Below are 22,831 nucleotides of genomic sequence, written 5' to 3'. Positions count from 1 at the left end.
AGTTATCACTAAAACATTGTTAATTCTATTATTTTCTCCAAGTGCAGAAATCAGTAGTCACTTGTTTGCGCATAATAAGATCCAGGCACAATAGAAGACCTGTAGTCTAAATACAAAACTAAAGCAGAGCGAAAATCCATCAAGAACTGATCACAACATACAAACCATCTTAGCAAACTGATGTGCAAATAAGTGATTTAGTTGATTGGAAAAATTAAAGCACAGCGTTTCGATTATATTTTCCAACAGTGTGTATGCAGTACCGACTCAAGGTAAGGGTCTCCTGTTCAGATAAACAAATTGCTTATAATTTCTATACACTGATAATCTAATTTGATTTCTTTGCAGGAGATGGAAAGTGTATAGAAATCATTATTATTCAGTCTAAGTACTTTGCATAATATGACACACACACTAATACATATACATCCACACATACTAATACATACATAAATAAAATCTGCAGCTTAACGACACTTATCATTCGAGGCATCTTATTAAAGTGATTGGGCTTAAATGGTGATGTACACTTATACACACACACACACACAAGCAATCGAATAGGTGAAGATGTGGGTATTGCCTATTGCCTCTGGGTGAAAAAATGTTAATTTAAATTGCGCAAATCAAATTGGACTAGTGCAAATGTGAGAAGCATGAAGTAGTAGATTAGAGTGAGAAGAGAGAGAGTGATTTGTAGCAGGATTTTTTGAATTGCTTTGCAAAAAACAAAAAAATAAATAAATAAAAATCTCATATGATTGACTGTAAGTAAATTTATAAACAAGGCAATGTAACAATGACAACAAAAGTGTGGAATAAGAACACAAACAAGTCACATTGACGGCCAACGTGACACACGAACGTCTGGCAGGACATACTGACAAACGCATACATATAAAGAAAACTACAAAGAACATTTTTATAAGGCAAAAGATATGAAAGCAAATTAAGAGTGCAAGGGGTGCTCGTTAAGTAAGCGACAAGCGAGTTTGTCGATTTAGATTCATACTCGCCTAGGAATATGTAATTTGCAATGCTGATTGAAGTGGAAAATTCATATGAGTCATACGATATTCAACTGCGGGAGCCACGTGGAAAGAAACACGGAGTGCTACTTTTTTTGATGCCACTATTATTAAAGATATATTTCAGCAATAAGTTTAACACAGGAAGTTTGTTATTTTCCAATTTTTTTTCGATGCCAAAGTTCTTAAAGAAATATTTCAGAAATGAATTTAGCACGGGAAGTTTGTTTTTTCCAAATTTCTTTGATAATATTTCGAGCAAGAACATTTAGTGGGAATTCTAAGTACATATATATTAATATAAAATAGCTCACAGATTTTTTAAAGCAATTCTTGTTTTACGTTTCAAGTCATTTATAATATTTTCTAACTAAATACAACACCATTGAAAATCAAAATTGAATAAACTTGAGTTTTCAATGAATATGGATCTCGAACTCTTGTTTGCAAAAAGTGTTTTAAATAATAAACTAAAGCTTTCGTTGTTATATGAATCTATTTTGTAGTCCTATATATTTTATTTCTATAATGCAGACAGACCGTATTTGTATCTGAGTAAAAATGATAAATTAATAAATATCATCTGCAAACCAGTGGACGTTTGGAGCTACTATGCGATTGTCCCGTATTCGAAACCCACTGTAACACCATCAATCTTCATTTTATAGAAAAGGTTTCTTGCAATAGCTTTCACACTTCGTATCTATACGTGAAAGAAAAATCTATTCATAAAAACCATTTGCCGTTCTTAGTCGACTTAAAACTGTAGGTCACTCCGTTTGTGGAACAACATAAATACGCACGCCATAAATAGGAGAAGGAGCTAGGCCAAACACCTACCAAAAGTGTACGCGCCAATTATTTATTTTTTACTTACGTTGTAGAAAAGCTTCACATAAAAACCATCTGCCATTCGAAGTTGGATAACATTCAAGACGCCTACCATAAATCGGCAGAGTAGCTCAGCCAAGCATCCCACGAATTAGATATAGCTGTATATTGTGTGTAATGTTCTCACCCAAAACAAAAAGAGAAAAAGTTAAAACAAAAAACATTCTTCGCCAATTTGTGCCACGCTTTCCTAGAATTACAAAACTTGTTGGATTATTGCTCCAAAAAAATGCGAAACTTTCATTTCGTATTACTTTTTAATGCATTTTTTTTAATTTTTCTCACCATAGGAAAGAGTATAGATCGTAGATTGTTTAAGTGTAATATCTATTTAATGTGACCGTAGGTGTTACCACCTTTTTCTATTAAGAAAAAGTAATTTATTAAAAATGAACATCGTCAGTATTACAGCAAATATGTTCAAGAAAAATGTGTTCTTAAAATAATTTTTTAATAGGGTTGCCAACTAATTTTTAATGCAAAAACAACAACAACACATTTCAGTTGAATATTAACTGAAATGTATGTAAACAAGCTTTAATAAAAAATATTCTTTGATGGCGTTGCCACCTTTTTTTTTGGAAATTAAGAAATTGATATACAAATATTTTAATTATTACTAAATATATGGTATACATTTGTGCTCACATACGTAAGTCGCTTAACCTTTTCTTAATATGCTCAATATTTTTCATGCTATTCTTTTCAGTAATTTTTTTTTTTTTAAATTAGTTCATTGTGTATCATAAATCTTACAAATCAATGCCCCAAACTTTGTACGAAATTTACGAAAATTTAATAAATTTCTAAAAATTTAATAAATATTTTCAACTATTTTTATCTGAATTTTTAGAAAATTTCTAGGTATGGAAATTTAGAGTCCTTTGAATTTTAGTACAATGAAGTGTAAGCGACAATCGCGTTGATTTTTTTTATAATATTTTGCATACCATTTTGATCATATTCTTGAAATTATTTACCTGGAGATGATTTGGCTCATCGACTACGAATCGGACGTTGTAAAAAAGCGAAGATATCGTACATAAACTCTGATTTTATGACCCTCATAATCGAAAAGGACCCTTAAAATGTGGAATTTTCATTCTAGAGCGTATTCTAGCAGCCGTTTTCGGTGAAAATATTTGGTTTTAAGTTATTTTAATTTTTTGCTTAGTAAATGTTTACTGTTGATACTCCTCGGCGACTAGCAACTTGGAAAATTGAGAAATTACTTTTCCATTTAAAACCCTGACTTTCAAGAAAACTTGGCTTCACTGAAAATACTCAACTGTATAATAACTATGTATGTGCAGATTGTTCCGATTTGCCCAAGCTTTTTTGCCTTTGCTTTTATTTCGATAGTAATGAAGAGTGCTAAACAGCAAAAAAACGCGAGCGTTTAATTTCCACAAAAATGCGATCGAATGAAACAAAAGTAGGCCGGATGGATGAAGTTGAAGCTGCATAAGGTTTTTGTGGTTATTGAGTTATAAATACAGTGTTTTATGTATTTGGGGGCCGTTCATAAGCCTCGTGTCCTGAACTTCTGAAAAAAATTGCCCCCCCTCGCCCCTTGTGACTCTTTGTGACAAATCTTTACACCCCTCCTGAAAGACACGTGATAATTCGTGATATAAGCGATTCGGTTGATCGCTTGGCAGACGCTCCGCGCGGGAAGGCTCATTACTATTCAAGTAAAGCTAGCGAGACCAACCATTCAGGTTCAAATGTATGATATGTATAAAATGGAACTTCGCAAGTAGTGGCACGTGCAGTTGTAGTAGAGTTTTGCCCCTTCGGCTGCTTTGCGATTTAACACTTACACTAACGCCGCTCGCACTGCTTTACTTGCATGTGACAAGAGATTGACTGTTGCTGAAGTGGAAAAATATTCAACTAACTGTAAATGCTTTGTTTTTGTCTTCATAGAGCATACAAATATCCCCTTTATACCACTTCAACTTATTGTATTCGTATATAACTCTCAAGTACCTTCATACTAATACTTCTATGTTTGCTGATATGTTTTTTATGACTTTCCTTGAAATCAACATACCTTATTTCTACTCTTTACGGTCTCTCTTGTCTTATGATTTCTATCTGCATCTATAAATACATACATACATTTGTATGTATGTGTGTAGTACATATCCGACTCATGCATTTTTTGCAATGCAATTATACTCATTGTGATATTTTACTTCATCAGCAATGCAGAAATTAAATGGCAATTGAGCAATGCGCAAATGAGCTTGACAGAGTGCTGAGTAGGATGGTGAATGACGGTAACGTAGTTTGAAAAAACTTTGAAGCATTGTGGAAGAAAATTGAAAATGCGAGAAAAGTAAAAAATAAAAAATGAAAATACAAAAATAAGGATATTGAAAAAAGCGCAAAGCAGCAAAAAGTCATTAAGCAGATATGAGAAACGCCAGGGAAACTATTGTTTGTGGCTTGGCAGATATAAGATATTGCAATTTACTTTAAGCACTCTAAAGAGTAGCTATCACGAAAAACAAATGTACTTAAGAAGCTACGAATGCTTGCTGATGGGAATGGGAAATATTTAGTAAAGAATAAATTAAGGAGACTGGGAGTACGAATCATCACTTGGCAGTGCTGGCAATAATACCAAGGCTCAGTACTGGCTATATGAGTCATATCCCTAAGAGACCCGCAATGGCTCTCTCCTTTTTCCATACAAAATATTAGGCGAAGTAAAAAGTTCTGAACGTTTTCCGCCACATGTATTTAGTGGGCCATAACTGATGTATTGTATAGAGTTACAATATTTGCCCATTGGAAGGTGTCTTTATTCTACAAAAACTAGTTCCTAGAAAGTTTCCCTTCTAGTAAAGCCAGTTGTATCTTACAGCGAACTACAATAGGTGTAAGGAAACGGAAAATTCGTTAAATTCTTTGATACTACTACTAAATGAAAAGCGGAAGCACGCGACCAAAAAAAGAGTGTGTTCTTTATGGACGCAACACCGCATCGAATGCAATGGTAATGCAATAACGGAAGTACTTCAGTTCTAAATGCATGCACTTTAAAAGCGAGACACGTGGTAGGGCAATCTTCCAAAGTGTCGATAAAATCTTGGAAAACGTGGACATGGACGGTGACAGTTTTTTGAGATGGGCAACATGCCATTTACTTCAACTACTTTGAAAACCCAAAATTATTACATAATATGTAGATTTATTCAATTGAATTCACATTGACGCAATTTCGATTACATTTGGTAAGGAAAAATATTATCTTTCACGAGGGGAACGTACCATCGCACAAGTTCGCAGACGTGAAAGCATATTATGGAATGTTTGCGCATCCAGTATTTTCTCCCGATTTAGCTCCCAGCAACTATTTATTTGCTGTTTTAAGGTGGTGGTGAAATGGTTGAAATACCACACCTGCACTCCGCAAGTAGCACTAAAGCGCCATTTTGATACCATTATGAAACCTACAAAAGGCCGATTTCTACAGCGAGCCAGCGCTGTTGATTTAATGTAGAAGATTGATGTGATTTAGGTTGGAGCCACAGGCTGTCGAAGAAAAGAGCCCTTAGAAACCTTAATCTGCTAGTTGCCAAACCCGAGCATTGATAGAAAGTGTTCTTCTCTGAAAGGTTTCCACAGCTTCTGATATATAGATTGAATGGTGAACTCAGTTTTTCTAAGTCTATGCCAATCCTCCAATAACTGGTAAACACAACTATTGTCTGCGTTCTGCGTCTTTGAACTGGGACCAAAGGATTTTCGAAATACCTAGAATATGAAGAAATGGACCGCCATCTTTTCTTCGCTTTCCTGAGAAAAAAGCTGTGCAATTCTTCTTTAAAAAAAAGTCAGGAGGATGACGGTGACCGGGTAGGAGATCTCTGAGACCAACTAAGTTGATTCCTTCCGGGCAAGTTCATCGGCAACTTTCATTTCCCTCCATGTTCCAGTTGTTCATACTCTGTTGTTCTTCAAGAGATTTAGGTCGAACCGAGGTCATGGATGAAACGAATGCCTATTTTGCAAGTTCTGGAAAATGCATTACTTCGAGAGCACAAAAATACTGTAAAAATGTCGAATAAAGTGTATCGGATTAAAAGGGACTATTTTAAACATTAAAGGTGGTTTTGCTCCATAGAGCATTTCTTCAATAATAGGTGTGTTTAAGCCTTGCCTTACATGTTATGAGATATTCTGAATAGGAAATAAATAAGAATAAAAATGTGATTTACTAAAATATTTCCACGCTACTTAAGACTAAAAAGACTTCTAGACTATTGCAGTGTTTCTCAAGTTGAACGGATGGCAATAATTAAGACCAGGTTACAGAATCTCTGCTACGCCGAAATAAGCACAGCCTTTGCACACTGATTTCTGTTATACCGGGGTATTGCCTAATAGGCAGACCAGCTCAGAGGCTAGGCGTGCAGACACATGATTTATGCAAAAGCTGTCTACACGAAAAAGATGAAGATACGATCTTACACCTTTTGTGTCATCGCCCTACTCTTTATAGAAGAAGATTCACGTCTTTAGGTAGACAAATTTTTAATAATATAATTTTCTTAGATGAGGGAACAGCCACAATTTTCACAAGGGTTTTAAGAAGTTCACATGGGTTTTAAGATCAGGACAGGTTTCCTATGCAGTATCACAATGTGTGTATGTCATAGTGGACAGCCGCTACAACCAGATACGAGCAGACCAAAAAACGCAATCTGCATTTCCCCTCCTATGAATATTTCGATAAAAAAGTCTGCAATCAGCTAGAAAGCCCAAGAACAACCAGATCTTTTATTGACTCAGACAATTGAAATAAATAAAGCCCATGAGTAGTCCTTTTATGTGGTTGAATTAAAATTGGAAAATCGAGTTTAAAAAATAAAATTGAAATAATTTTTTTGTTCGTTAATAGCATTTTCCAAAACGAAGTCATATACATACATTCATATATAGGTTTTTAATTAAGATGCGGCAAATTTTACAAATCTTATTTGCTCTGAAAAGTGAAGTCATTTTTTCATTACAAACTGAGACTAGTCGCCTTCAAGTGATTCGAGCATGGATTTCGGGTCTTACAGGTATCTTGTAGCCGTCGAAATATCAACTCTAACTACACAACAGCAAATGCTCATGAAAAATTTGTCCAAATTAAAACTTTGGTTAGACACTGTTGGTAGTAGACTTTATTAAGTCAACACGTCGATTCGACGCCGAGGCGGCATTCACAAACAATTCATTTTTAGTAGCTACAAAGAAAAATTTCTTTCCGCCCGCAATGAAGTAGAGTGAATACTTGAGGGAGGTGAAAGAGCATTCCCAACAAACTGTGGGGACATTTAACGGTGGTTTTGTTATGTAAACAAACGTACACATGTACGCACATAGCTACAGACATTAAAGATATAGCAACAGTACCACAGTTTGGCGGCTCATGCAACCGCAAGATATATTTATGATATAAAGAAAGGCAAATAAAAACAAAAGCAATGGCAAGTAAAGCAAAAGCGAGACTATGGAGGGACTTCCCTAGTAACATATGTGTGCATGTAAATATGTATGTAATTGTTCATGTCACCATAGTCATATTTACACGTACGTGGGAGTTCATAAAAAAGATAACTCAAATACACAAAAAAGCTCATTATTACATAACATATTTGCACGCTCAATTGTGTGCCATGTAACGAGGAGGTGTCGCTTGATGTAAGTGTTTGAGTTTGTACTAGCTTTGGAATGAGATTGTTATTGTTGCGGTTGATGTTTGCCGTTCTTCGTTGCTAAGATTGCCGTACTGCTTGCTTTCTGACTTCCTTTTCGCTTTCCTTATGCCACTCTACGCTTTGCATACTAATTAGCATTGCGGATGTGTTATTTATGAGTTCGTGTGTGTTTGTGTACTTTTTTCACCCACACATTGCTTGTTGTCATTATTAAAGTCGTTGCTTACTTGCATATATGCTGCGCGTGCTCATTACGATTTCTACTATTTTTTTACATTCTTTTTTGCTTTTTTTATGGTTCATTTTGCTAAGAGACTGTTGCACATACATACATACATACGTAGTGGTTCTTTTTGATAATTTGTGTTTCTAAGTGTAATTTAAGCCGAGAAGCAAGCATCTTTTATGAGAGTACATATTTCATCGGAGAGTTAAAAATTGTATTTGCCAGCAAAAAAAAAAAATTTTAAAATTAAAAGACAAAATAGCAACGATAGTAAAATTCTTATCTTTGTACTGTAAAATATTAGAGATGCAAAGCTGGCTATTTTAGACAAGAAGGCGCCAATTCTGAGTTTTAAATTATATCTCTATTCATATGTAAATATGTATGTGTATAATGTATATGTATATGTATAGATATGTATAAAAACTGCTGCCCGACTTTAACATTTTTCATACCGTTGTAAAGCTTGTGAGTCGTAGATAGTTTGTATACAACACCCATTTTAGTAGGGTGCTGCCACTTTTTTGTTTAAAGAAAATATTTATTAAAGAGTAGATATTGGAGGGTATTGCAGCAATCTTTCCCGAAAACAATTTTTTCATAGCGTTGCCCCCCTGAATTTTATGGCAAAAATAGCAGTTTATCTAAAAAAGGGTTCTTTCTTCAAAAATGGGCGTAAGTATAATATTATTGCAATCTAGTCCAAAGACAATTTTTTCGATAGCGTTGCCATCTAAATCTCAAATTGCTACTTTTGCTACTCTAAAAAAAGTGATTTAATAAAATAAGAAAAAAATATTGTAGATTTAAGTAATATATTTTAGTATTACAAAACAATTTTTTTGTTAGCGTTGCCACCCGCATTTTATGACAAAAAATAGCAGTTTATTTTATATTAAAACAAAAAGTAGGCAAAGTATTACGTAATCTGTTCTAAAACAATTTCCTTCATAGCATTGCCACCGAAATTTTATTGCAAGAATAGCAATACCTAAAAAAAATTGTTGATTAGGGTGTAAGTATTACAGCAATTTATTCCACAAACACGTTTTTCGGTGGTGTTGCCACCTGGATTTTATTTGAAAAAGGGCAGTTTATTTCAAAAAAAGATTATTTATTAAAAAATGAGCATAAGTATTATACCAATCTACTCCAAAAACATTTTTTAATAGCGTTGCCACATGAATTTTGGTGAAAGAATAGCAATTTGTTTAAACAAGTTGTTTATTACAATAAAATAAAAAATAGACACAAGTTTTACAGCAATCTATTATAAAAACAAATGTTTGATAGCGTTGCCATCCAAATTTTATGTGAAAATAGCAGTTTATCTCAAAAACAAGTCATTCTTAAAAATAAAGAAGTAAGCATAAGTATTACAGCAATCTTCTTCAAAAACTTGTTTTTTTAATAGCGTTGCCACCTGAATTTAATAGCAAGAATAGGAATATATCACACATTCCACGTGAATATTAAAAAGAGATAGGAACAAAGGTGTTCAAACAAGCTAAAGAAATACTTTCATCTGGAGTTGCCAACTATTTTTCTAAGAATTTTAAAATGTATGTTTATTGTATTATATAAAAGTATATAATAAACAAATATATGCGCATATATCAATTTAAGATAAAAATAGCTTCAATCCCATACAATTTTTGAAAGGCGTTGCCATTTAATTTTAGAGAAAAATTTTAATTAATAACAAAATTTTATCACAGGCTTAGGATATGGGCATACAAAAAAATTTGTTGCAATGAATAGAGTAATCTGTAACTAAAATTATTTGTGACAATTCGCAGAAGTAACTGAAAATGACTCTGCGATTAGCCAATGATCACAATTTTATTCGAGGATTCTCGCTATGAGGATTTTTCGACGGAGCTCATTATGAGTTGAAATACTTAATCTTTTGGCCCAGGTATTTTGGTAGAAAAACAAATGAGATAAAAAATTATATTATATACCTATGTTTTGGAAGTTCTCAGCCTTTTCCACTGCCTTGTTTCCTTCCAATTTGGTGAATTATTTTCTTGCTTGCGGATGATGTTTACATCTTATCTGCTTCTTCATTTAATTTTTAATTGTAGGTACTTCTGGAACTTTTACTTATAAGATTACTTGGTGTGTGCGTGAGGATAGCAACAATAATTTGCTTATACCCACTTTTGCTTGTGCTACGTCGATGCGCAGCTTCCTTACGTTGCTAATTAAAAATTGTGCGAGAACAGTAAAAGACATGCCACTACACAAAAACCAAGAAAAAAAATAATAATACAAAAATTAAACAGAACAGCATAATTTTCCTCGAAAAAAAAAAGAAAGACAATCTGGCTGAATAATAATGCACCTTTACAAACATGCATACATATTTATCTTATACCGCAGAAAGAAGTCGAAGCCGTCTGAAGCGGAATTGCTGCGTGCAAAATCGCTAACAGGAAACGGAAACACGTTGCGGAAATGTGGTTGGCGAGTGCATAAAAGATTCATTTGTATGCGTATATGTCTGTGTGTGTATGCTGACTTTATTTTTCTTAAACCGCAAACGTTTTTAATGCCACTCATTTTCGTGCAAATATTTAAGTAGACATTTGCATGCGTAAAAATGTCATTTTGTATGTTAATATAAATACGCATACATACATACATTGTAATACAAACACTCATACATTTATGTAATATATAATCACTATGAACACACACATTTTTGTGTATACATCTTTAATTACATCCGCAAATGCCAGTTACAGTTAAACGGCCGAAAGGAGAAGCTTTAATTGTCGAGTTAATCTGACAGGCCTCAGCAATAAGATATGCGATAAGCTGGATATTAAAGATAAATGAGCAGAAAATACGAGTGGAATGTCGAAGAAAAATTACAATTTATTTGAGTTGAGGAAGAATTTAAAGGAAATATTCATAGAGTAGCAGCAAATTATGTGAGTATTTAAGTATATTTTGGGCACACGGCGTATACGCAATAAAAAGCAAATTGGCTGCATTAGAGGAATTATATTATTAGCTTGTTTTGAACCAAAATCAGGAATAGGAAAACTTGTAGGAATATGGAAAATAATAGGAATAGGAATTGGAAGAAGAGGAAGAAAAGAAATAATAACAGGAAGAAGGATTTTGAGTGGTAATAAGAAGAGGAATTAAAATGGGAAAGGAGTAGGAAAAGGTAAATTATAAGAGTACGAATAGGAGTAGCAACTGGGACACGAGTAAGAAAAGGAAAAGGAATAAAAAATAATACTGAAAGTAGGAATTAGAATGCTTAAAGAAATTGGAAAAGAAGGCTGGAAATAGGAGGTTTGGAAAAGGTATATGAATAGGAGTAAGAAAAGGAATAGGAATGGGAGTAGAAATATGAATAAAAGTAGGTGTGGAAGTAGGAATAGGAAAAGGAATAAGAATAAGAATAAGAATAAAAATTAGAATAAGAATAAGAATAAGAATTATAATAAGAATAAGAATAAGAATAAGAATAAGAATAAGAATAAAAATTAGAATAAGAATAAGAATAAGAATTAGAATAAGAATAAGAATAAGAATAAGAATAAGAATAAGAATAAGAATAAGAATAAGAATAAGAATAAGAATAAGAATAAGAATAAGAATAAGAATAAAAATTAGAATAAGAATAAGAATAAGAATAAGAATAAGAATAAGAATAAAAATTAGAATAAGAATAAGAATAAGAATAAGAATAAGAATAAGAATAAGAATAGGTATAAGAATAGGTATAAGAATAAGAAAGAAAAGAATAAAAAAAGAAGCAAAAAGGGAGTAGGAATAAAAATGCGGATGTGAATGTGAGAATAATCAGCGAAATAACAATAGGAATTCAATAAAAAATAATGGTTACTACGAATGTGTCTGGAATACAAGCAGCGAGAAAAAGTCAACAAAGCGAAACTCGCGTGCTTATCAGAATATGTTAACCGATTCAACTTTTTACATAATAACACTTATCTGATGAAAAAAATCGCAGCAGCTGATTGATTAACAGTAACCGTAACTAGAAATCTGTTTTGCTGCTTTTCACTAATTTATTTATTGCAAAGGACATTCGGAGACAACGAAAAATATCAAGAAAAATAATAAGAAATATCAATGAGAAAATGGAGATATACAAATTTTCCCATCCAAAAATATATGAACACTAGGGTGGCCCAAAAAAGTTTAAAATTATTGAAAACTTATTGAGAAACTCATCAGAATTGTGCTATATTACAAAAACCAAAAAATTAATTCTTGCAACAGATAAGGTTTTCCAGAAAAATTTCTTATGTTCTTCATTTCTCATTCATTTTTCATTTTTCCACCAGTTAAATATATAAGAGACAAACAAATAAAAGTTTCAAAGGGTTAAAACGTTTTTTAATATTCTATGACCTTAATATGGAAACCAAAGGATGGATGGATGTCTAATAAACGAAAATTAAAAAAAAAAAAAAATTACTTAGCTCTTGGATCCTTTTTGGGTATTTGGCCGAGCTCCTCCTCCTATTTGTGGTGTGGGTCTTGACGTTGTTCCAAAAATAGTAATAGTTACAGTTTTATGCCACCTCCGAACGGCAGATGGTTTTTAAGCAGCTTTTTCATGGCAGAAAGGCACTCGGAGGTTTGCCATTGTCTGCCGAGGAGCGACCACTATTACAAAAGACTTTTTCTATCACTTGATGTTTCCTGCCCGTGTCCTCCAACGTGGGTGCTTCCGAATGTAAGTTACGCACAAAGTCATTCAGCTAGGGTGACCACATCAGGCAAGACAATTTGCTAAGCAAAAAACTGTTTGCCCTTTGGTAGATGAACTTGAGATCAAGCACGATTACAACTCACTGCAAGTCGTAAGCAAGTCAACAAAATTAAAAATTTTTTTTTTCAATTTTTAATATTAAATTATTAAATTCTTTGATGTACCATTCACTGAATTATTGTACGGTAACTCCGTTCTTAACATGTTGATAGCCGTTAATTCTCCCATACATACACCTTTATTACAGGGATCCTTGCATCTGCAGAAAACTCACAATCCCACACACATAAATCGTAGCGCAAATTGGCAAGCGGTTGCGCCTGCAGTCAAATGTACTGAGACTAACGAAGCGAGTGGTGTTACTGCAACGAGCGCAGACAGACAGCTCGAGGGTGTCGTAGAATTGCACAGCGCAACACAGCACGAGAAATCACAGGTAAAAATATATTATAAAAAAGTGATGAAATATTTGTCACAACCCGTAATCGAAAACGACGTTAGGAGAGGCGCAACGGCAGAGGCCAAATTTAAATTGAAAATTGGCAGGGTACTGCAACGGGTCAGCAGTCAGAAGAGCGTCTGTATGCTGCAGTGAGTCAGCCGTAGGCTTGCATTAAGCACAACTTGTGGTCGCTTGTAGCGTTAAAGTTGTTGTTGTCGCTTTGCTGTGGGTTGCAAGTCAGACGCGTCGAAATTGAATGATGCCCATGGCATGATGCAAATATGAAATTGGCCTCAACTGCATGAACGGACGAACGCTGATGCTGTTAAAAGTTGACGCAGCGGAAAGTGAAAATTGAAAAATACCCTTGAAAAGTTGAAGGAAAGGATTACCGAGTGGTGAGGTGTGTGGTGGGTAGATTACATTAACATGTTCACAACAGCACTGATAGAAAGCGGAATTAAGTCGTGGGTTTCAGTTTGAAACTTTGCTTTACAAACTCAATTACCCCGGCATGTGTTGTGTGTACGTAACGAATGTGTTGTTGACGCAATTCATTTTCTTTGGCTCACTTACCTCTGTACCCATTTATAGCTGGGCATTGGGTTGCCCTCGGCGACACATTCAAATGCCGCTGGACTGAAAAGTGGTGCTGTAGTAAGTCGATCTGGACCGGCCGAGACAATTTTCGGCGGATCTGCAATTGGGAAAGAGAGTAGATGTAAAAATATTCATTAGTGAGTGATTGGTGGTATGAAATTTATTTAAAGTATGGCGATAAAAGGCTGATAAAAAGGGGCGGAGAGATTTTAAGAGGAAAATATAAATGAAAACAACTTACATTTAACGTCCAGTTGCACGGAGAGTTGCTCTGAGGTGCCTACAGAGTTTTGCGCCTGGCAGGTATAGAGTCCTGCATCACGGCGGCCAACAGGCCGTAGCTGCAGCGTTTCCTGAAAGGGAAGGAAAATGAAGAGATAAATAATTTCAGTAGTTACGGAAGATTGGTAAATAAAAGAGGAGTCCAAGTAAAATCATAATAGGCCACAAACTGCCTTCCGCGTCCACTTGCTGGTACGCTTGCCTGAGTTAATGCACTCATGAGCGGAGTTTTTTCATTGACTGAACTAATGAAATGCAATTTCAGAGTTGTGTGGAGTACTCACTCGAGATCATTTAAGAAAAGAGTTTATTTCACAATATAAACAATTTTTTTTTAAATATTTAAAAAAAGTATAGAAGTAAAAAATGTCTTGTTTGTCCGATGCTGGTTATATTAAAGGCAAAGAAATCTATTTAGATAAGATAAATAAAAAATTTTAAATTTGTAATTGCTAAACCCAATACAGGGTCGTGCAAGTTAGACTTTGCGTTTAGCAGTGCTTTGTTTTGACATAATTTTTTACATCGGCGAAAATAAAATTTATTGCAGTAAAAAAACTCAATACCATTCGATAGAAAAACACGTGCACTTTAAGATGCTTCTGTGGAATCTAACGATGAACAAGTTGTTCTTAGACCTAGAGGAGAGAAGAATTCAGGTTGTGGCCTACGCGGACGATATAGTTTTAATACTAAGGGGGAAGTTTTCAGACACTCTCTGTAGTCTAATGCAAAGGACCTTAAAATATATAGATACTTTATGGCCCAAAAGTTTAAGCTTAAATGTGGCGAAGATGGAAGAAGACGGAACTAGTGTTGTTTATAATGAAATATAAAATTTTCTACCTTCGGCTTTCGACACTCAACGGCACTTGTTGTCAAGGTAAAAGTTCTCACTAAATTGTTCTGCGGGTCGGTGACAAGACAAGCTACCTGAGTTTAACCGTTGACAGGAAACTTTCATGAAAGCTGAATGTTCAGGATAGAGCAATGAAGCCTGCTACGTCACTCTACTCATGTAAAAAACTGTAAGCTTAAAATGGGGCTTCGCCCCCATAGTAGTTCAGACCAATTATGGCCTATGAAGTTCTGGTTTAGTGGCCAACCCCTGATAGGAAAACGTCAATCAACCTGTAGGCCAATTGACCTATATTGTAGACAACTAGCCGCCAAAGTGTCTCTAAGATTAGGGAATTATCTATACTCAAGACAAACAACCAGGAACCCTCGAGCATATTTGGGATGTTTCTTGGCATTTTCAACACCACTGACTTTTGTGACTCGGTGAATACATACCTAAACGGGGCTTATATCATCCATTTTTGATCCACAGAGAACTGGGAAAATGATGTAATAAATAATGAAAACGGGGTAAGTATTTATACTAATGGCTCAAAACTCAATGATCAAGCGGTAGGTGGTGTATATTCTGAAACTATAGGCATCAATATATCCTTTTGCTTGCCTGATCATTGCAGCGTATTCCAAGCCGAAGGGCAATCTCTTCATTTACTCCGATAGTCAGGCAGTTCTGAAATCGCTCATATTATGTAAATACGCATCTAAGACAGTAAAAGAGTGTTACAAATTATTAAGAATACTTGCACAGTATTTTTCTATTAATCTACTTTGGGTGCCAGCAGATATTAACAATAAAGGTAACTGTACAGGCAGATGATTTAGCTATATCGGGCTCCTTGCTTCAAATTACGTAGGACCTATGCCCTTGGCAACATGTAAACTTTTAATAGACAGACACACCATTACTGTTGCAAATTCCAACTGGAAACAGTTAAGAACCTGTGCTATCAGTAGCCAAACGCGGCCTGAATGGAACATGGGTCGCACTAAGAGTCTACATAATTTAAGTAAGAACAATCTAAGATCAGACTATAGAAGAAGAAGAGGCAGTCGAATACCTTCTTTGTGGGTGCATGGGTGCAGAACAAGGTTGAGATTGCTCGGTCTTGTTTTGCTGTTTTGTGTGCTTCAAAAAAAAAAAAAAAAAAGAATTCACGATGCTTTATAACCTGAAATAAAGCCAAAATTGCAATTTGTGCACTTTTAGATTAAAATTTCTTGGTATCATAAGTCTCCAAAGCAACTATGAACTCGCATTTGATTTAGCATATCCAAAACCATTGAAAAAGTAATCCCTTGTTTGTGGTAAAATATTTTTGCACATTTTTTTGGTTCTATAATTCAAATACACAACGAAAGTGTCAACGTTACTTTTTGATATTTTCCGTCGTTATCATCCAGTGCATTAAATAGCTATAGAGCTTGGACTTATTGACAAGTTTTGGTAGTTTCCAAGTATTTATTTCCAATTTAATTTCGCTAAATTTTTTGTACAAATGTAGATAATTTTTCTACAAAAACCATATAAGTACAAGCTTGAAACTTTGTGCAAATTAAAAAAAAATATATTAAGGTAATAATAAATCCGCACTTCTGAAACATAATTTTGAAATAAATTCAGGTAAACAACTGGATATTGGATTTACAATACTCGCGACATTTTTATAAAAATTTTCTACTTTTAGTCAGAATTTTGAAAAAAATTTCATAAATGAAGTTTTGTGACTCACTGAATTTAAGTACAATAAAATGCGAGGCTAACTAGCTCAAAAGTTTGCGTTTTCTTCATATAACTAATGCTCTACAGTTTTTTATATGTCGGCATTTTTTTAGCTGCTTGAGAACTATCGGTATCGATAACTATGGTTCGACAGCTCAGAATGCCAAACTGTGTTGACATTTCTGTTCAGTGAGGTTTGGCAAGTCATCATGAATTATTTAGCGACAGAGCAATGCCGCCAAATTGTGAAAATTTTCTTTGAAAAAGAAAAGTGGTGAAAGTCTTTTCTCTATTCAAATCAGGCTTTAGAACTATCTACTTACTGGAACTGTGGCAAATATAAAAAAAATTATTATAAAGGCACCACATGTTGACAAGTTTTGACTCTTTACTTATTCATTTTTTAATTTGAATTAATCTTATATATAAAATAAAGTCAACTTTTTGTGTGTGTTCGCTAACCGGCCGTGTCTTTGCACCGAATTAAACCAAACTTACACACATTGTTAAGTAGGTATTGAAGATAGTTTCCGTATAGTTTGGATACCTATTGGTAGATAGGGTTCGAGATATAGGTTAAAACGTGGACCCGGGTAACCTTTGGTTGTGTATGTACAATATGGGTATCAAATGAAAGCTGTTGATAAGTGCTTTAATACGGGGTAATTTTCATACCTATTGATGACTAGGGTCACGAAATATATGCCAAAACGTGGACCCGCCGTATCTTTGCACCGAATTAAACCAAACTTACACACATTGTTAAGTAAGTATTGAAAATGGGTTTCGTAAAGTGTGGTTGTAATTCGGAACACCGGCAACGCGTACAGCGTTCTTTTGAACCAGCCATAATGTTGTTTACTTTTTTAACGCTTGGGGCGGAACTGAACTGTCAAATTGACAGTGTGAGTTACTATGTGTCAATATTTCTTTCTGATTTGGACGCCATAAGGAGAAGACATAGGTGCAAAATGTAAACATTTTTTGTGAATTTTTTTTGGAGGGGATTTTGGAACAGTGAATAATTTCTTACGAAATTTGAGAATTTAATGTGAAATCCGAATGTTCAAATGAAATTATGTGTTCGTGGAAAAAAAATTTTTTTTCGTTTTTTTTTTGAAAAATGTAAATGGATAATGGTTAAAAAAGCTTCAATGCTTAATAAAACATATAAATTGAAACGAAAAATTCATGGATGATCAGGAAAAAAAGACGATTGTCTCTTAGTTATTCATATGCGTTGATTTGAAATTTAAAAACAATCTTCTTTTTCCTGATTTTCAATTTATATTTTATATTTACTCAAAAACAAATAGAAAAACAAAAAATATTGTTTATGCCAAAGCGCTTGAATAAAGAATAAAGAAATAAATAATATGAAAACCATATCTTTTCTGTTCTAAACCATATTTATTCTATTTTAGTGTGCCCAGCGAAGCGGTGTTTGCTAGAGTTTTATAAAAACATAGTTCAATCTATAATAAAATCCACAATAATACAAGTTTCATTTTTTATACAAGGTTTATAAAAATAATCAAATAGATTCAAATCAAAATTTTTAAATTTCGAATCAGAATTTGTTTAACAAATTTCTGTACGTAATTTTATATTACAACAAAGTATAACAAAGTTCAAGTTTGAAGTAAAGTGAACAAAAAAATGTCATGCATTTCGATTTGAAAAAAAAACGCAATATCTTCAGGGGGAAATATCATCAAAATAACACGCGATTTTTGAGCAAATTTAAACTTGCTTCTAACTTTGTGATATTAAAATTGAACGGGCTTTATAACTGCGTTTCCAAATTTGTTTTTTAAATTCTGTTAAAAAAATTTAAAATTTTGATAAAATTGTTTTGATTTTTTTTTTGGGAGTCGCTCTTATAATCCATTAGAAAATATTTCTCAAAAAAATATCTTCAAAATATATCTCAAAAAACAAATATTTTCAACAAATTCTCATTCACGTTGAAATTTTGTTACTAGACTCATCTCTCCTCGCTCCTTTAATGTATTCCCTTTTCCTGCCAAATTACATTTACAACTTTTGTTTCTCTTAACGTCTTCAATTTAAGCTGCCTGCTAGAATTTTCTCTAAAAACATACTCACATACACTTTGCGATCTGAAGCAACTGCCATTGCTATTCCGTGCTTTTTGTTTTTTGAAACTTGTACTCACCTGTAAACTGGCAATTTCCGAACGTCCGGCGCGTCGCCAAACGATGCTTGCCGGTGGATTGGCATCGGCGACGCAGCGCAGGATAAGCGCATCCTTATCCTCCTCCAAGTCGATTTCCGGTGAGCCAATTAAACGGATGGTTGGAGCATCTGTAGAAAACACAGAAGTTAAGAAAATGCCAACAACAATAAACAACTCTGGAATAATAAAACAAAACATAGCAAAACTAACGACGCAGTGCGGAAGCATTAAAATTGTAGCAATAACGGTAAAAGCTGCACTTGCTGCCGGTCAACGACGTCACCTGAGAGCTGCTATTGACAATAATAATAAAACTATAAAATCGTTAAGAAAGCAATAAAAATTGTATGGTTAAAGGATTTGTGTGCCAATCCATTTTCGACGTAAAATGAATAAAAACAAAAGAGTATAGCACAACAACAATAGCAATAAACCATAAATGGAATATTAAAAAGAAAGGCCAACAAATATAAAGCCAAAATTACGGCATAGCTACGAAAATGCACAGATCGAAAATAAATGTTAACCATGCCAAGTGCCAAGAGTGGCGGCAAAGTTGTTGAGCAGAAGCGCGGAAATGTGAAAATTCGCAGTTAATTTAATTGATTTTTGCTGTGGCCGCGGTGGTGGCGGCGGTGTTGGCTGTGTTGGTGTTGGCGAGTGAAATCAAAACAAGGTAACGCAGCCGCACAAGTCCTTCAAGGGAGCGAAAGGACGAGGTTGAGCGACTGGCGCGCCGAACATAAGGCAACTGATGGCATTTGGCTTTTTTGGCGGAATGCCAAATTGAAATATTGGCAGCCTAGCGAAGTCAGACAGCCGGCTAGCCGACAAATAATTTTGCTTATAGCAAACAAATAGATTTTCGGCTTTTGGTCGAAAAAGGTGCGGCACAATACGGACATACATACACACGGATGCGCCATAAACTACACTAACGCACGAAATAAAGTGCAAATGAATGTCAGAAATAGTATCTGGGGTATATTTATAAAACAAAAAAAAAAATCTTATAAGTTTCACTTGCTAATACAAAAAAAAAAAAATGTGAGCAAAAATATAAATTTTCAACAAAATAATACAAAAACGAAAAACAATTCTTTAAACCGTTAAATAATAACTCCGAGTGAACTTTAAATATGGCACTACTGCAGGTAAATGAACTTGAACGAATTTTAATAATTCACTTAGTCAAGGAATGAATGCCGATTACAGTCGACTACAAATATGAATCGTCGAATGATAATCAAAATTTTTCTCTCATAGTGGGAAGTCTACTAGCACGTACAAGTTATTTTGCCTCTAAATGTAATTTACATCATGAAAGAGTTTCTCATATAAAACCTTTGCACAAATATGTATTTTAACCCCCCCCCCTTTTACGACTGGAGTTACTGTGCCAATAAAGCAAAGTTTTCTCAAGAAGTAGCCAACAATATCTGTAAGTATAAATATCCGCCGTAGCCGGTTGGGTTGATGCGTGACTATCTTTCGGCAGTGCGTGGGTCGAATCTGCTTGCATGAAACACCAATTGATAAAAAAGTTTTTCTAATAGCCGTCCCATCGGCGGGCAATGGCAAACCTCCGAGTGCATATCTGCCGTGAGAAAGATCCCCATAAAAACCATTTGCCGTTCGGAGTCGGCTTAAAACTGTAGGTCCTTCCATTTGTTGAACAACTTTAAGACGTACACCATAAATAGGAGGAGAAACTCGGCCAAACACTCAAGGAGGGTATAAGGAAGGAATAATAGGAATTCGCATAGTCCATTTTTTTGAGCATTTATTGAGTTTTGTCGGGCATTTTTTCCTTAGCAAGGCCAGCTCAATTACAAATATTATCGAGCTCGAGTAATGGCTTATGCGTTGGAGTTCCTAGTAAGTGCAATTAATTGAAAGCCGTGCGTACGAGGGGCGTCTGACGTCAATATTTTGTTTTAAAAGATTTTTAAATTTCAAGGATATAATTAATTCGGAAAATTTAAAAAAAAAAAATCAGTGCCATATAATATTATATAATCATCATCGGGTAGCCTTACAGCATAAGGTGAGCTTTAGCTTCGATCACGATTCGTTCCTATGCATCTCGATCCTCGGTAACAGTTCTCCCGTTTCTAACAGCCAGTATTATAGGGTCTATTAGAACTTGAGTGGGGTATCAAATAAAGGAGAAAATTCTTTGAAGTGTTTAGTGCATAAGGATGAAAAGCTATAAAAAATTTACTCTTAAAGCTGATTGGTCAAACAAGGGAAGATGAAGAAGCTGGCATTTCGAAGATTCTCAGACTGGCGGACTATGCATTCCCGCTTACAATTGCGATTACAACGTTCGCTACCCTTCTATCATCAAAAGCAGAGTGGGAATAGGAGGTTATAAGATAAGGCGAGTCCATTCATGTATACAGAGACGGTTCACAGCTCGAAGGCAGGGTGGGCGGAGGTGTATATTCTGAACATCTGGGGATTTTCTTTTTAATATTCGGCTTCCTGACTACTGCAATGTCTGTTAGGCTGGCCTAATGGCAATAATAAAATAATAAAAGCCGTGACACAGGTATAGAGTGATGCGATACCTGAAGAAGATACCTACATTTTCACTGATATCCAGCGAGCCATAAAATTCCTAACAAAGCAGTCGACCATCTCCAAAGTAGTCAGGAAATGCCACACACTTCTTAGCAACATAGCTGAGACATTTCACGTTAAGTTAGCATGGGTTCCTGGCCATTGCGATACTGAAGAAAAATGCAGGGTCGACGAACTAGTGAGACTTGCCACAAATCTGACTGATGATTACACAAGCAATTGCAAGGCATACCCGTTATAGACTTGTAAGCTTCTTATTTTTAAGAAAATTCTAACGAACTCATCTGCAGAATCTCCCGAAAATTGGCGCAGACTCTAAATGTTAAACGCACAGCAACTTTGCTAAGACAAAATAAGTATTGCCTTAGCACACTGATTTCTGTTATACCGGGGCACTACTTTCTAGGCTGACGCGCTGAGCGTGTAGATATATACTTCTGCAGAAGCTGCCATTATTTACTCAAGGAGTATCTACGCAAAGATTTTAAGCGATATTTTACGAAAAAGTTGTTAATATTATTTATTCACTTCTTCTTGTAATTTTTTTTAACTATTTTCTTTCTAACTGCAGAAGCTGACTTCTGCAGAAGGTGTCTAAATGAGGAAGAGGAAGAGACGATCTCGCTTCTTCTGTGCCATTGTCCTGCTCTATCCAGACATAGATTCACCATTTTAGGTAGTCACTTTTTAATGAGTTGAAAGATCTCAGTATTGCGGAAATCAGAGATATTCTAAAATTTTTATAATATTCACACTGGTTTTACGAGAGATAGGGACAAGTTCTCACGCGACTTCACAATGGGCTATGAGCCTGAGTGTGTTCCATAGTGGACAACTGCTCTAACCTAACCTAAACCAACCTAACCTATATCCTTAAACATTTCCGAACTCATATTTTAATGCTTTTATTTCATTTAGGATAAGAAAATTGGTCATCAGCTGCCAGTACCTTAGCTCTAATTTTACTTTATCATTTAATTGTAAAAACAACCTGATAATAAGAATCTGTTTCCTTCAATGGTTTTTGGCTCATTGATTTTGGTTGAACAGCTTTCATCAGAACAAGCGAAAATACCATAACAACAGAAGGTGGAAAATATTCGTAATTCGGGGCACCGTGCTGCGAACAAAGTTCTTGCGTAAGAAAGAAAATATGAGGAAGTACATTTTTTGTACAAATTCCATCTGTTCTTGAGGATTCCACATTTTCATATACACACAATGATAGAAGAAAATTTGTTTTTCTCTTGTAAGGTTAAACATATTTTTTATATTGTATACCACAACGAGGTTGGTTAGTTTTTGAAAGTATGACCTTAAACTTTTAAACTAATTCGGGCATTCAAAGCAATTTGCTAATGTGTCTGCTGCTATAAAAGTCACTCAAAAGTTTTGTCAAAGAATTTAATTATTGGAATGGGTATTAGCAGACAGCAACTACTGCAGCGAATTCTAAATTGTTTTCCTTTACACAAATATCTAAGTTGGTTTCCTTTTAACACTCAAATTA

At 34.6% G+C, this 22,831-nt stretch overlaps 1 protein-coding gene across 1 annotated transcript in view; it reads right to left on the bottom strand.

Moving 5' to 3' along the window:
* Positions 1–22,831, bottom strand: part of LOC128863597 (irregular chiasm C-roughest protein) — a 206,492-nt gene that overhangs the window by 131,891 nt on the left and 51,770 nt on the right. Inside the window, exons 6-8 of the mRNA XM_054102868.1 lie at positions 18,715–18,863; positions 13,914–14,025; positions 13,649–13,769 (exon numbers count right to left, since the gene is read on the bottom strand). Coding sequence (XP_053958843.1) covers positions 13,649–13,769; positions 13,914–14,025; positions 18,715–18,863 — 382 coding nt within the window. The remainder of the gene's footprint in view (positions 1–13,648; positions 13,770–13,913; positions 14,026–18,714; positions 18,864–22,831) is intronic.

This window comes from Anastrepha ludens, chromosome 2 (assembly GCF_028408465.1).
Source record: "Anastrepha ludens isolate Willacy chromosome 2, idAnaLude1.1, whole genome shotgun sequence".
Lineage (NCBI taxonomy): Eukaryota > Metazoa > Arthropoda > Insecta > Diptera > Tephritidae > Anastrepha > Anastrepha ludens.
This window is presented reverse-complemented; position numbering and strand designations above follow the sequence as displayed.